Raw genomic sequence first — 14245 nt, forward strand, 5'->3', positions numbered from 1 at the left:
AAAATAAAGTAAGAAAGATGACTTTTTGCTAAAAATGGAAATAGGTCACTTATAGTGGGACACCCCAAAAAGGAATACAAGTCACTTATCTTGGGACGGAGGGAGTATATTTTACCTCTAGTCTGTGTTCCAACTTGCTATTTACCGCTTTCAGCATTCTTGTTTTCAAAAGTTTTTTTCAAAACCCATTGTTTCTCCAAATAGTAGAAGAAACTTAATAGAAGGTAGCCAATCGGTGATATTATTCACCGTGTTCGACAACCCGGTACTGACCTTTAACTATACTAAATCTACCATGTATACTTGCAGGTATATTTAGTGCTAATAAAAAGTGCATTAGTTTGTTAATTCCCACCAGTGAAAAAATTCCGACTATATTAATGGATTGAAGAATAAATTTGGAGGGTTTCCCTCAAGAAAAACTATTCTCAAATATTGAAAATCTTAAAACTCTCGAAGTTGTTGTCGAGAAATTACGAAAAAATCTGTATTATGATATTATTTGCCGGAGTTTTTTCATTGGTGGGAAATAACAAATTCGGTGTAGAATTCGTGATATTATTTGTCAATTTCAAAGTTCGTGGGAAAATCCAACTTTTTGAAAGTTCCATGATATAGGTGCCAATATTCCTAGGAAATACTATTCCCTCCGTTCCACTATAAGTGAGGCGTATTCCTTTTTGGACCATACCACAAGTAAGACATTTTCTTTTACGGCAAAAAAAAAACACTATGTCTCGATACTTTTTCCTCACTCCTACGTCATTCTCTCTTCATTTAATCACTAAATACCGCTACCTAAAAACATGTGCCCAAAAGAAATGTGTCACATGTGATGGACAGAGGGAGTACCATATAGTGGACAAGTGTTCGGCAAATGAAGCTTTAATTTCTTTTGCATCTTTTATTTTCTCTTTAGTTTTGCATAAGTCTAAGAGCATCTCCATCCGTGCTCTTAGCTAAGAGCACGGAAGTGGGCCCGGGCCCACTTTTACTCCTTATCCTTAGCTAAGAGCACAACATCCACATCCGTGCTCTTAGCTAAGGACTAGCTCAAGGGTCCCACCATTCTATTATTCAAATTAAATACTCCAATTATTAAAACATTTCTACATTATAAAATTACATTAAAAAATAAAAATTACATAATTAAAATCCTAAAAAATAAAAATTACATAATTAAAATCCTAAAAAATAAAAATTACATAATTAAAATACTAAAAAATAAAAATACATAACTAAAAATACTAGAAAATAAAAATTACACACGTGGAAGACTAGTCCTCTAGCCCCAATTGCCTCTTGAGACCCCGGATCATTTGCTCTTGTGTTGCAAGTTGCTCCGGAGTCATCTTAGACGTATCGTTCAAATAGAGTTGACCCAAGAGGGTCCACAACGTGTTGTTCGGGGTGGAGGAGGCACAAAGGGAGCCGGAACGGGGGCGGGGGCGGCTGGAGTCGGGGCGCGACGGCAGGTGGTCGTCGCCTTCTTCCTTCCTTGCGGTCGGCGGGAACTGCTCGGGCCAGCGTCTGGGCTACCCAAGTTAGTTCCAGCAAGCTGGGTAGCCACATCATCGGAGGCGCCGTCGGATAGGGCTACTGACCTCGACCGTTTGCTAGAGGAGCTGAAGGAGGATGCTACTATGCCGCCCCTATACTTCGGATGTAGGCGCCCCTCCTGCCAACAATCGAGGTACTTGAACGCTTTGAACTCCATGCGTTGGTAGGTCGCCAAGGCGGCAGTGATGATGTCGAGCTCGCTCGTGCCGCTCCCCGCCGACCGCTCTTCCTGGAGGTAATACCCCTGGAACTTCCCGATTGCCTCGTTGCATCTGTAGATGCAATTGCGAACCATACTATCATTGCGATAGATGGTTCCCCCGGCTGGGTTTCATTGTAGAGGCGAGTGATGCGCCACCAATACATATCCCCGGTTTGGTTTGTGCCAACGTACGGATCTTCAGAGACTGCCAAGTAAGCTTTGAACATCGCCATCATCTCACCCGGAGTGTATGGGGTGCGGGTGCCACGAACAGAATGAGTAGAAGTAGGAACAGAAGTAGGAGTAGGAGTAGAGCTGCTGCTCCCTCCCGATCCGGGTTCGGGTGCCCACCCGAACCCGGAGGCGTTTAGGTCGTGCACCGGGTAAGGACGGTAGCCACCCGGAGCTTGCGAACCTTGGGTTTGAGGAGGGGCCGTAAATTGCATTTCCGGACTAAATCCGGCCTCGAAGTCGAACCAATCGTGGTTCCAGCCGCGATTGCCGTTGGGGTGATCGCCGGAGCCGGACATTGTGTAGTGTGGTGGGAATTTAGATGAGAGAGTATGAGGAAAAAAGATGAGAGAATGTAGATGACGATAGAATAGATGAGAATGTGATTTTTTTGTATTGAAGTGGGGGTATTTATAGATGGAAATGTGAATTTTGGGAGAAAAAAATTGAAAAATAAATTAAAAGTGGGGAGAAAACGGATATATTTTTTTGGGAAGTGAGAATTTTTTTTTTTTTTTAAAAACATTTTTTTCAGTTAATTTCGCATTTTAAAAAAAAATTAAATAAGCCAACGGCTATGCCGTTGGCGAATAAGACGACGCCACATGTGCCGCTCAGCGGCACGGACGTGCTCTTAGCTAAGAGCAGCGCCGTGCCGCTGGCACGGACGGACGAGGCGGTGCTCAGCGGCACGTACGGACGAGCCGCGGCTCTTTACCGCTGCGGATGCTCTAAAGCCCTCTTTTAATTCAGGGCCATTTAGGCTTTAAAAATGAGTGTCACACGATTTCACCTGACCAGATATGGATTATGGACCGTCTCTAATATTACTGAAATTATTTACCATTTGACTCGATAAAAAAGGAAATTTGGATACCACCTTTCACTCAATACCCAAGATACCATAAATATTTTCTCTTTTCTAGTTCTCAATAAGGTTGATAATCTTCAAATGATGTCTTATTACCGATATGCCAAATCTTTTTGTCGAACATAAAAATAGAAAGATTAATTTACTACTCCTTTAATTCATGCTCCCTCCGTCCCACATAATTTTACACACTTTGACCCGATACAGATTTTAAGAAATGTAATGGAAAGTAAGTTGAAATAGTTGGTGGGATGTGGGTCCTACTTTTAAAGTATTAGTTTTATAATAAAATGTGAGTAGGAATGAGTTAGTAGAATATGAGGTCCACTACTAAAAATAATAAAAGTGAAATGAGTAAAATTATGTGGGACGGTCGAAAGTGGAATATTGGGTAAAATTATGTGGGACGGATGGAATATTTATGAAGCTTAGGATTACAAGAATAAATGAGAGGTAATATTATAATTATTGCGAAATAGTGGAAAAGTATAGTATATATTAAATGGGAAAGGGGTAGGGCGGTGGGGTTTAGGTGGATGAGGACAGTCGCACGGTGTAAGGGCAGAGCACCCCCACCCCCTCCCCCCTCGTGCGCGCTATCTTCGGTGGCGGTTTCCCTACCCCACACTTTCAATTTCCATCATTAATGCCACCCCTTCCAAATGTATCATACATTTCTTTCTTTTTTTTCTCTTTCACTCTGTTATTTTAATTCTCCTCTTTTCTTAATAGGAGTAGGATTTATCTATGAGATAAGACAATTTAATTATTACTTTATTTTAAATAATTGCTACTTATTGGGATCTTCAAGAGTCATTAGCTTTGAAGACTCTACAAATAGTCAAAGGTCTCACCTTCAACACCATCTTGCTATTTATATAATACTACAATCTAGTATACTTGGTAAAAAGGTTGGTTTGGTAATATTTATGAACTAAATTAACGAATGTACGTAAGTTTTTCAAGTAGGTGACATGACTATATAATGGAGTATATACTTTAATCAATTACTAGTATAATAAGTATATTCAATCTTTCCAATTAATCTTATTTATCACGGCTTTAGGTAGTGCGATGAGGGGTTGTCATGTCATGCAATAGGTAAAAGAGTAGTAGAGTAGTAGTAGAATGTGGGAGACAAGCATAAAACATTTCAAAGGGTTACGTTTAGAGTGTGGGGCCGTACTCTCACTCACACTTCCTCTCTTTAACTATATTTATATCACCCTAAATCTCACCATCCCATTCACAAACACTTCTCTCTTCTCCTTCTCCTCTCTTCCTACGACCACCTCTCATCTATTCATCCTCAGCAATGGCCGACGCCGGCGGCGGCTCATCCATGGGGCGGAGAATGTGCTCCATCCCTGAGAAATTCCAGCTCCACATAGCTATGCTGACCTTGCAGTTCGGCTATGCCGGTTTCCACGTCGTCTCCCGCCTTGCCCTCAACATGGGCATCAGCAAGATTGTCTTCCCTGTTTATCGAAACATCCTCGCCTTCATCCTCCTCCTCCCCTTCGCCTATTTTCTTGAAAAGTACGTCTCTGAGTTATATGACCTAAAATGTGTGTTTTTATCGCGTTTTATTTAATGATCTTCCTTACCAAAATGTCCGTAACAGGAAGGAGAGGCCACCGATCACATGGAGCTTCATCCTCGAATTCTTCCTACTAGCAATAGTTGGGATAACGGCAAACCAAGGCTTCTACCTCATCGGGCTTGATAACACTTCACCAACTTTCGCCTCCGCCATACAAAATTCCGTTCCCGCCATCACATTCCTCATGGCCGCCCTTCTCAGGCAAGAATATTCTTCTTCAACAAAAACCACAGTCTTTGTGGTTGAGTTGCAAACCCATCTCATATCAGAGAATGAGAGAAGTTGAAAGTAATTCAAAAATAAATCCGTTGCAGACTAGACTCAAAGCAGACAATATGAAACTAACGTGCAGTATAAATAGTTGAAGAATGTAATTAATGAAAAATATGTTGTGCAGGATAGAGAAAGTGAGATTGGACCGGAAAGACGGGATCTCGAAGGTGGCGGGGCTGCTGATCTGCGTGGCGGGGGCGTCCGTGATCACGCTCTTCAAGGGTCCCACCATCTACTCGCCGCCGGCGACGCTGCAGAGGGCGGCGGCGGAGGCCATGGCGCCGGTGGTGCTGGGAGACGCGAGCGGGAAGAGCTGGACGATGGGGTGCCTCTACTTGATCGGGCACTGCCTGTCGTGGGCCGGGTGGCTCGTGCTGCAGGCGCCCGTGCTCAAGAGATACCCGGCCCGCCTCTCCTTCACGTCCTACCAGTGCTTCTTCGGAATCCTCCAGTTCCTCGTCATCGCCGCCTTCTTCGAGAGGAACGGCGAGGCCTGGCTCATCCGCACCGGCTCCGAGGTCTTCAGCGTCTTCTACGCCGTAAGTAATCTACTTTTATACGCGAATAATTCATCTATCTTGGAGATTTATATGACCAAAAGTAACCGTGTTTTTACCAGGTTTTCTGTTTATCTTCCCTTCCCTACCAAACTGTCATTTAAACCATAAGGGTCAATGTTAAGATGACAACTATCTTAAAATTTGCATAGTAAATGCACACTAATTAATTAAAAAATACATCTTTAAGTACATAATGTACGATATTAACATTAATAATGATTTAGTTGGTAATTCGTTTATTAATGAAAGGGAAACAAAGAGCCTTGAGTTGCAAAATAATGTGCTATTCAACTTATTAGCTAAAGTACCATTTTTTTAAAAGATGAAACATATAAATCAGACTACAAATTATTGTAACAAAAAATCAACGCTATGATAGCAACATAAAAAAATTATGGACATGGAATTATTTGCATTAAATGAATACACATATCGATTAAAAATGATGAAAATGAAATGGAATGAGAAAGCTAGCTTGGAAAAAAATAATTTATTCAAGTTAAGAGAAGGGTCAATATTAAATAAGTTGTCGAAACGATAGAGAACATTATTGAGTTGAGCCATGTGATATAGCATATGTTAAGTCAACTTAATGTATCCTGCTATGATCTTAGTACTTATGATCAAAATATACCATATTAAATGTGCAAAATTCAGAAAGTGTTTCATGTATATGTCATGTACACACATCAAATTAGACGTGTGTGTTTTTGGGAAAAAAAATGAAGATGACAGCCAAGTTCTATGATTCAGGGAGTTGTAGCATCAGGGATCGCCTTCGCTGTACAGATATGGTGCATTGATAAAGGCGGGCCCGTCTTTGTCGCTGTGTACCAACCCGTCCAGACGCTCGTCGTCGCTATTACCTCATCTCTTCTCTTGGGAGAGGAATTCTACTTGGGAGGGTACGCGATTAATTTCTTTATTATTTATCGGGTCACTCCATCCAGTTCTACTAGTCGCATCGATCATAAACCTTGATGATTTAATTAGACTAGCAACCTGTCGCTCTATTATTAATGAAAAATAAAATATAATATGGCTAATTTGATAATGAAATCATATTTGCATTTAAGGGCATGATGGAGATATAGTGATCCATATCTATGGGGGTCAAGAATGTCACAGCAAGGTCTTTTCATTTGGTTAAACAATGCATCCCCATTTCCCCGACCAAGTTGGGTTCGATCTAGTGTGTTCTCATCAATCTTGCTCCTCGTCCTAATATTTTGTCCTTTAATTCCATTAAAATTTAATTTCTTTATAAAATAGAAATAAATAGACAGGGTGTAGGTAGACCCCAGGGAATACTAGTGCATGAATGTGTAATTAATTAATTGTGGGTGCGTGTGCGATGCACAGGATAATCGGCGCAGTACTGATCATATTCGGATTGTACTTGGTGCTTTGGGGGAAGAGCGAGGAAAAGAAGTTTGCTGCGATCCAGTCACACGCGGAGCACAGCACCGGGAGAGCAACCCCGCAAATCAAGGCGTCCATCACTCAGCCGCTGCTGACGCAGTCAACCGAGAATGTTTGACTTTGACTTGATGCTTATTTTGGTGGAGAAATTATGAAGAAGAAGAAGAAGAAAAGGGGATATTTTGAGTCGAGTCCAGTTCAGTTAAGCTATGATTAATATATGAAAATGGCGTGCAGTGTGTATCAATTATCAAATCAAAGCAAATCAAGGTTGCTTATTTTATTATTGCTAGGGTTTTTTGCTTTTCATCATCGCAATTTTAATAGTGTTAGGAGAGTGCTTTTCAACAAGAAGAAAAAGTTGGAAAAAAAGAGAGGAGGGTTTTAAGGGAGTATTGATTGTAATGATTGTGCTCTTGTGATATGTGCATGGATATCCCTTGTGTTTTTTTTATAATATATTAATTAATTACTACTACCAATTTTTAATGGTGGTTCATGTTCTTTTGCCTTTCCCCTTTTTAATTTATTGTCAAAGAATTTGTAGTAATTACTTATTTAATTTAATCAGGCATAGTTCATACTAATTGAAAAATATGAATAAACACATGATATGATGTTGGTGAAAGAGAAAAGATAATTATGTATAAGCAAGTTGAGCCAAATATGTGTGAACAAAAACTACTGTGCATAGATTTATTGCTTTGGTGCTACTACCATTTATCGAACAAGTATAAATGACCCACAGACGAATAATTACGAGTTCTGAAGATTCCAAAAGAAACTGGCTGATAGATTTTTTGCCTTTTAACATCATCACTTTTTTCTTTTGGGATATTGTTGATGGCATATTGGCATGTATTCATAATTGAGTTTGTCGCTCCATCAGTATACATACAGTTTTATATAGATTTTTTTAAATAAAGGATTCTTGATTAAACTTTTTTTTATTATATATTAATATATAAATACTCCGTACTAGAGTAAAGAAAGTTCCATTTATTTAATGATACAAGAATTAAATATATAATTATACGCACAATTTATAAGAGCAGTAGAGCACTATCAATTATGTATTGGTAGATGCACGAATTAATGTATACTTGCATACTTAACTAGTTACATTGATGCATGTGATATAGAGTCTAGAGACTATAGTAAAAATAATTAGACATGCACGATTTTTTTTAAATTTTTTCAAAAGTTTGCTTCTGATGTTCATCTATAAACTACATTTACTACATAGAGAAAGTATTTAATTAACAAATTTAATCCTTCGATATATTATTTCATGGTCCCAAGATTATTTAATTAAAAAAGGTTTATCTGAACCTGAGCGTATAGTGTTCAAAAAATGGATTGATGGTGCGGGCCCACTGAAAACACTCGGGCCGGTCAAGGGGCCTGGTAGCTAGCAGGCCTAATTAAATTTAATAAAACCGACTAAGCTGGTCCAGATACGGAAATTCCATTTTCTGGCTTCGTCACAAATTTCGCAATTTGCTCCATATTCCCTTCCCCGTCTTTTTTCCCATGTTTATCGAGTTCACGACGTTATCTTGTTGTTATCGTGACGTGTCAATATGAATAAGATCGTGCTACTAACGGATTCGTGTCATGAAGTGGCGGTTCAGGATCGGAAAATGGAGGAGAAGGAATCATTACTGCACTTAGTCCCCGGTGTCACAAAAATATGCTTGAAAAGAACACCAAAAATAATATGCGTCATTTTTTTATATTCTATAGTATTTTCTTATTTGAGCATCGTGCTTTATCATAGAAAATATTATTGCTTCAATGATTAAATATAATTCGTTTGTTGCGTTAGGTGTAAATATGCCATGATTAGATGGACAGATTTTCTTTCTCTATACATCGGCTAAACACATTTAAGGAAAGAGAGATAGAGAAAACTAGGTCTGCTTATTCGGCCGGTTCCGGTTCTACCCGGTTCGGTTGACCGGGTACCCGGTTGCAAAATTTCATGAATCTCGGAACCGGAACCGGAACCGGATCCGGAACCGTCCGATTCCGGTTTGGAACCGACCGGGTAAGAACCGACCGGTACCGGTTCCGAACCGGAACCGATTTGTAGTTTTAATTTTTAATTTAAGTATACTAATTAACGAAAAGTTGTTTATTATTTACCTAATTTTAATCTGACACCAAACTAGATTTGACTTATATATAACAAAAATTACGTTATCTCCACTTAGTATCAAGAAATTTGATTCTCACGTAGCCCACGAGTTGTCTGTGATGTCAAACCAGAGTTACGGTATATTCTTTCACATGTTTCCTCGATTAGTAACCTCCACCTTGACTCCTCTAAGAGCTTTCATGATCTGTTAAAATTATTCTTCTTTAAGGCACTCAAAGTATAATGGTAAATAATGATCCAAACACATAAATTGAAAAATTATATTGTCAAACCAAGAGTAGCATTTATTTTAAGCAATATCAAAGTAGCAAAGGAATACATTCAGTAAAACTAAAGAATCAAAACCAACCTTGATAGTAATAAATGAATTACCGTTAATTACTATACTTCAATTTTAATAAAAAAAATTAAATTTAATATATATTATTCGGTTCCGAGTAGAACCGGAACCGGACTTTATGAAAACATTAGAACCGGTACCGGAACCGGAACCGGATTCTTCGGATCCGGTTCTTCGATTACCCGATCGGGTCCGGTTCCGATTCCGGGTACCCGAGAACCGGAGAACCGGTTAAGCAGGCCTAGAGAAAACTTTATCTCTACCATATAAATCACTTATCTCTCAGCAAGTCAGCATTCCAAATATCTATTAAAATATACAACATTTTTTAATTAAGTCAATACAATTTTTAATCAAATATCTCCAAAATTTTTACTATTTTTTTGTACTATTGTTATTGAAATGCGTGATTAATTTTAATTTATAAAGACTCCTAGCTACATATTACTACCACTATAATTACAAAATATTCATATTATAACTAGAAATTGATTTTGAATTTACAAAAATAATTTACATAGATTCTAATATATAAAAAACTTAATATTACCAAAAGTTCCACCAAAGTAATATTAACATATCGTATAATACTAAAATGGTTAACTGAAATTCAATTAAAGTTAATAAAGAGAATGCGTCACATTTTCCATTTTCCAAATTAAGCTACTCCCCCCACTCTCAAAATTTGATGACTCTCAAAATTTGATGTATATTCATCTGACGCAAGTTTTAAAAAATGTAATTAAAAATAGATCGAAAAGTTAATGAGTTAATGTAATATGAATCCTACCTTTATACTCCCTCCGTCCCATTCAAGATGACCATATTCTTGAGTGGCACTGGATTTTAGGAAGAGTTGTTAGGTGAAATAAAGTAGAAAGGAAAAAATAGTTGAATATATTAATGAGGAGAGAGGAGAGGGGATGTTATTTCCAAAATTGGAAAGTAACCATCTTGATTGGGACAAACAAAAAAGGAAAGGTGACCATCTAGAATGGAACAGAAAAAGTAATAAACTGAGAATGAGAATGAGTCAATACAATGCGAGTTTACTACCAAAAATAGAGTAGTAAAAAGGAAATGCGACCAACTCTGTGAAATGTCCGGAAAAGAAAATAAATGACAAACTTTACAGAGTGGAGTAAGCATTAACTTATTATAAATACGTAGATAAAATAATTAGTAACATTTCGGCAGTCTAAAAAGAGTGAGAGCTCAACGGCATTTGGTAAATAAGTGGAACATTAAAGCTGAAAATCAATTCTTTACTGTCATTTCCACCTCTTCGCCGTCTCTCGATTCTCTCAGCTTGTTTCTCCAATTTTTTAAACAAATATTGAACTCGCAGAGCTTGAATTTGTTTTGGATATCAACTTGGGCAACTTGGGCTCTTAGGTGCTGAACTTAAATTTAATATGGTTTGGGCTTGCAACAAATTGATCCAAGATAGCACTGGATGATTTCCTTCTTCCTTAGAGCGACGTCCAAAGCAAATAGAGGGAGCGAGAGCGACCATGGTAAATTTATGTCCGAGTCCATGGCAACTGGTCGCCGAGCAGGGCCTGCCCCCTCTCTGAATCCGCCACTGGTGTTGTGTACGGTTCATATCCGATTTTAAATGTAGTATGTCATATTCATGTTTAGATCATGGTTTCTTTGATATGTCTCACTTTGTCATTTTAGATGTTAATGATTTAAAGAACATTGACTTTTTTGCACTTTTGATTTTTTGCACTTTTGATATCTGGACTTTTACTCAAATTCTATTACAAAATTAATACTCCTATCACTAAAAGTTAGATCTATATTCTATTAATATTTTTTATTCATCTTTCTTAACAAAATCAACAAATTTATTAAAATTCATGACTTTTTAAATGATTAACAGTAGATTATTATCATGCAAGTCTGATTATAATCTAATATGTACAATTTGACAGTCGTACAATGTAAATGTAGCGTGTGATGAATTAGCATTCACAAAATATGTGACTTGATGGATTGGCAATTTGGCATATAAAAAATCACATTCATAACACGAGAACCTTGTATGGATATGCATTAAAGTCCTTATATTCCCAAAATAAAAAGAGTTTGAAATTATTCCAATTAAAAAAAAAAACGAAACCGCCAAACCCAAACACCACGAGATGTAATTGATGAAATTCAAGAACACGTAGATGTACTAACGTCCAAATCCCATTTGACTACCCTTCTTCCTGTACGTTCTCCATTGGTCTCTCCTCCCCCAAGAAAATCTCTAATCTTCCAATCCAAGATCCCCATGTTTCTCAATCCCCTTGGCTCACCACATTCTTAGGACAAATTAACAAGTCCAATTTCAACCCAAAGTTAATCGAAAAGAAGCAAAGAATGTCAAGAATGAGTCGGTTGTTATGGCTATGGTCGCTCTCCAGTCTTTTCCTCTTCCTCTCCCAACTCCCCACATCCCAATCTTCTTCGATTTCCGATTTGTTTGATCATTGGTGCAGAGAGAACGGAAAGACATACGCTTCCGACCAAGAAAAACAGCATAGGCTCAAAGTGTTCGAACAAAACTATGCGATTGTTGTTGAGCACAACTCAAGATCCCATTCTTCTCACACGCTCGCACTCAACGCATTTGCTGATCTTACTAATCTTGAATTTAAGGCCAAATATCTCGGCCTTTCGCCTTCGGCTAATGACTTGATCATTAGATTGAATAGTAGGGAATCTGCTGATGAAGGGGGGAATCTTGTTGAAGAGGCTGATCTCCCTGATTCTATTGATTGGCGGAAGAAAGGGGCCGTCACTCCGGTTAAGGATCAGGGTAGTTGCGGTATGCAATCTTTTTACACTTCTTGATCTGTTTCAATGGATTGAATATTAGCTGTATGGATTCTATGATTGTATGCTGTTTCTTGATTTGAAAAGATTTCGTCTTGTAATCTAGTTATGAAGTAAATTAAGAGAAATTCTACAATGTATCATGTCTACTTTCATACAAGTTGGGCAAGATAGTATTTTTCAAATTCTGATGTGAATTAGGTGAGTGGAACAAGAAGTAGGAAAAGCTGAGTTGTAGTTTGCTTCTCTTAGAAGCATTGTAATGAAAGTTTGTGTTGTCTATGAAGGTGCATGCTGGTCATTCTCAGCCACGGGTGCTATTGAAGGAATTAATCAGATTAAGACTGGGTCGCTTGTTAGCTTATCCGAACAAGAACTTATTGACTGCGACAAATCTTATAATGATGGGTGTGGTGGAGGGCTTATGGACTATGCATTTGAGTTCATTATAAAGAATAAAGGGATTGACACCGAGGATGATTATCCATATCGAGGCCGTGAAGGAACCTGTAACAAAGATAAAGTAAATACGCTTCTTATTTCAGCATTTTCCTATTCTTTCAGAATGCTAATAAATGTGTCTTGTTTCTAAAATCCTTCTCGTATGGTTCGTTGCAGCTGAAAAGACGTGTTGTAACCATTGATAGCTATGTTGATGTGCCTGCAAAAAGGGAGAAGAAGCTACAGCAGGCAGTTGCGACTCAGCCTGTTAGTGTCGGTATATGTGGAAGTGACTCGAAATTCCAGTTGTACTCGGGGGTTAGTGCTCATGGCCATTTGTCTTTGTAATTTTAGTCATCTTTTTTACTAATATATGGATGTGAAGTGCAGGGGATATTCAGTGGCCCGTGCTCGACCTCTTTGGATCATGCAGTTTTGATAGTGGGATATGATTCTAAAGATGGTGTGGATTATTGGATTGTGAAGAACTCATGGGGAACACGGTGGGGAATGAATGGATACATACATATGCTGCGGAATTCAGGGAGTACGGAAGGGGTATGTGGGATCAACACGCTGGCATCTTACCCTGTCAAGACGAGTCCAAATCCTCCACCGTCCCCAGCTCCTGGTCCAACTAAATGCAATCTCTTCACTTACTGTGCTAGTGATGAAACCTGTTGCTGTTCTTGGAGTCTTCTTGGGGTATGTTTCAGTTGGAAATGCTGTGAAGCTGAATCTGCTGTTTGCTGCGACGACCATGTGCACTGTTGCCCGCCTGATTATCCAACTTGTGACACTACTAGGAATCTATGTCTCAAGGTTTGTCTTGAACCCATGCTCCATCAACCTGCTTTGTTTTGCGTTGTCTAATACAATCTTTAGTTTGAATTTATCAATATGTGTCACGTGTGCAGTATTGAACCATCAATATAGCTGAACAGCATCGTTCATTGTTCAAGTTCTAAAGATTCTTTATACAAAAGTTCTGGGTTTTGAACATAGTTTTAGTTTTAAAATTAGAGTCCTTGTTCCCATTAGTATTAGTTCTATGAAGTTACATTAGTCCATGTATCATTATATGCTCTTTAAGATTTTAGTGTATTATCCTCCCTTTCTCTGACATCAAACTTTGCAGAAAATGGGGAATTCTACATTGTCAAAGCCATTTGGGTAGACGAGCATTTCCACGAGTTAGGCCATCGAGACCTCTAATGGAAATTTTTGTTCTGGGATGCTTAGTTGAGGTAGTATTTGTGTAGTATTCTTACATATATGCTCTCTCGTCCACTGATGACAACTACATTGGATTGGTATTTGTGCATATGTGATAGCAAGTCCCAAAACATAATTAGAGGAACACATTTTGGTTCTGTCAGTTTGAATTAAAGATGCAAATCATTTCGTGGCTTCCCTTTCATATCCAAAATGACTTTACCAGTGTTTCTAGTAATTAGATGCAATGGATGCCCTCCAACTAGAAAATCGACATAAAAGCATCGTCTCATGTGTGCTGATAAACGAACAAACATTTAAACGCTTTCATTAGTGGGCAAGACGATGATGATCAGAATACCAACATATCATGGGGTGGAAAAGCAAACTGCAACATCCAAAATTGATGAGTTTCCAGATATGTTTCTCTTCAAAAAGATGCATACCAAGTGTGTTCCAGAATCTTATGCAAACAAAACTGCAAAGTTTTTAACTTTTTCAAAAAGATGCATACAAGTGTGTTCCACAATTTTATGC

The 14245-nt window shown here is 38.3% G+C and overlaps 2 protein-coding genes across 2 annotated transcripts; both read left to right on the forward strand.

Moving 5' to 3' along the window:
* Positions 1-4101: 4101 nt before the first annotated feature.
* Positions 4102-7221, forward strand: WAT1 (Walls Are Thin 1). The gene is made up of 5 exons (XM_048125800.2): positions 4102-4403; positions 4489-4668; positions 4865-5279; positions 6054-6205; positions 6663-7221. Exons 1-5 carry the CDS (start codon positions 4180-4182, stop codon positions 6838-6840), a joined length of 1149 nt encoding a protein of 382 aa, XP_047981757.1. The 5' UTR covers positions 4102-4179; the 3' UTR covers positions 6841-7221.
* A 4168-nt stretch (positions 7222-11389) lies between these two features.
* Positions 11390-13907, forward strand: XBCP3 (xylem bark cysteine peptidase 3). The gene is made up of 5 exons (XM_048125302.2): positions 11390-12044; positions 12340-12575; positions 12671-12811; positions 12884-13315; positions 13632-13907. The coding sequence occupies exons 1-5, from the start codon at positions 11597-11599 to the stop codon at positions 13668-13670; spliced, it is 1296 nt and encodes a 431-aa protein (XP_047981259.1). The 5' UTR covers positions 11390-11596; the 3' UTR covers positions 13671-13907.
* Positions 13908-14245: the final 338 nt, after the last annotated feature.

The sequence above is a fragment of the Salvia hispanica genome, chromosome 1 (assembly GCF_029641045.1).
Source record: "Salvia hispanica isolate PSC_SH4W2 chromosome 1, Shi_PSC_v1, whole genome shotgun sequence".
Classification (NCBI taxonomy): domain Eukaryota; kingdom Viridiplantae; phylum Streptophyta; class Magnoliopsida; order Lamiales; family Lamiaceae; genus Salvia; species Salvia hispanica.

Coding starts and splice junctions, on each gene's coding strand:
- WAT1 (XM_048125800.2), top strand. CDS start 4,180: ATGGCCGACGCCGGCGGCGGCTCATCCATGGGGCGGAGAATGTGCTCC. Junction 4,669..4,864: donor CTCATGGCCGCCCTTCTCAG/GCAAGAATATTC, acceptor TATGTTGTGCAG/GATAGAGAAAGTGAGATTGG. Junction 5,280..6,053: donor TCTTCAGCGTCTTCTACGCC/GTAAGTAATCTA, acceptor TCTATGATTCAG/GGAGTTGTAGCATCAGGGAT.
- XBCP3 (XM_048125302.2), top strand. CDS start 11,597: ATGTCAAGAATGAGTCGGTTGTTATGGCTATGGTCGCTCTCCAGTCTT. Junction 12,576..12,670: donor GAACCTGTAACAAAGATAAA/GTAAATACGCTT, acceptor GGTTCGTTGCAG/CTGAAAAGACGTGTTGTAAC. Junction 13,316..13,631: donor CTAGGAATCTATGTCTCAAG/GTTTGTCTTGAA, acceptor CAAACTTTGCAG/AAAATGGGGAATTCTACATT.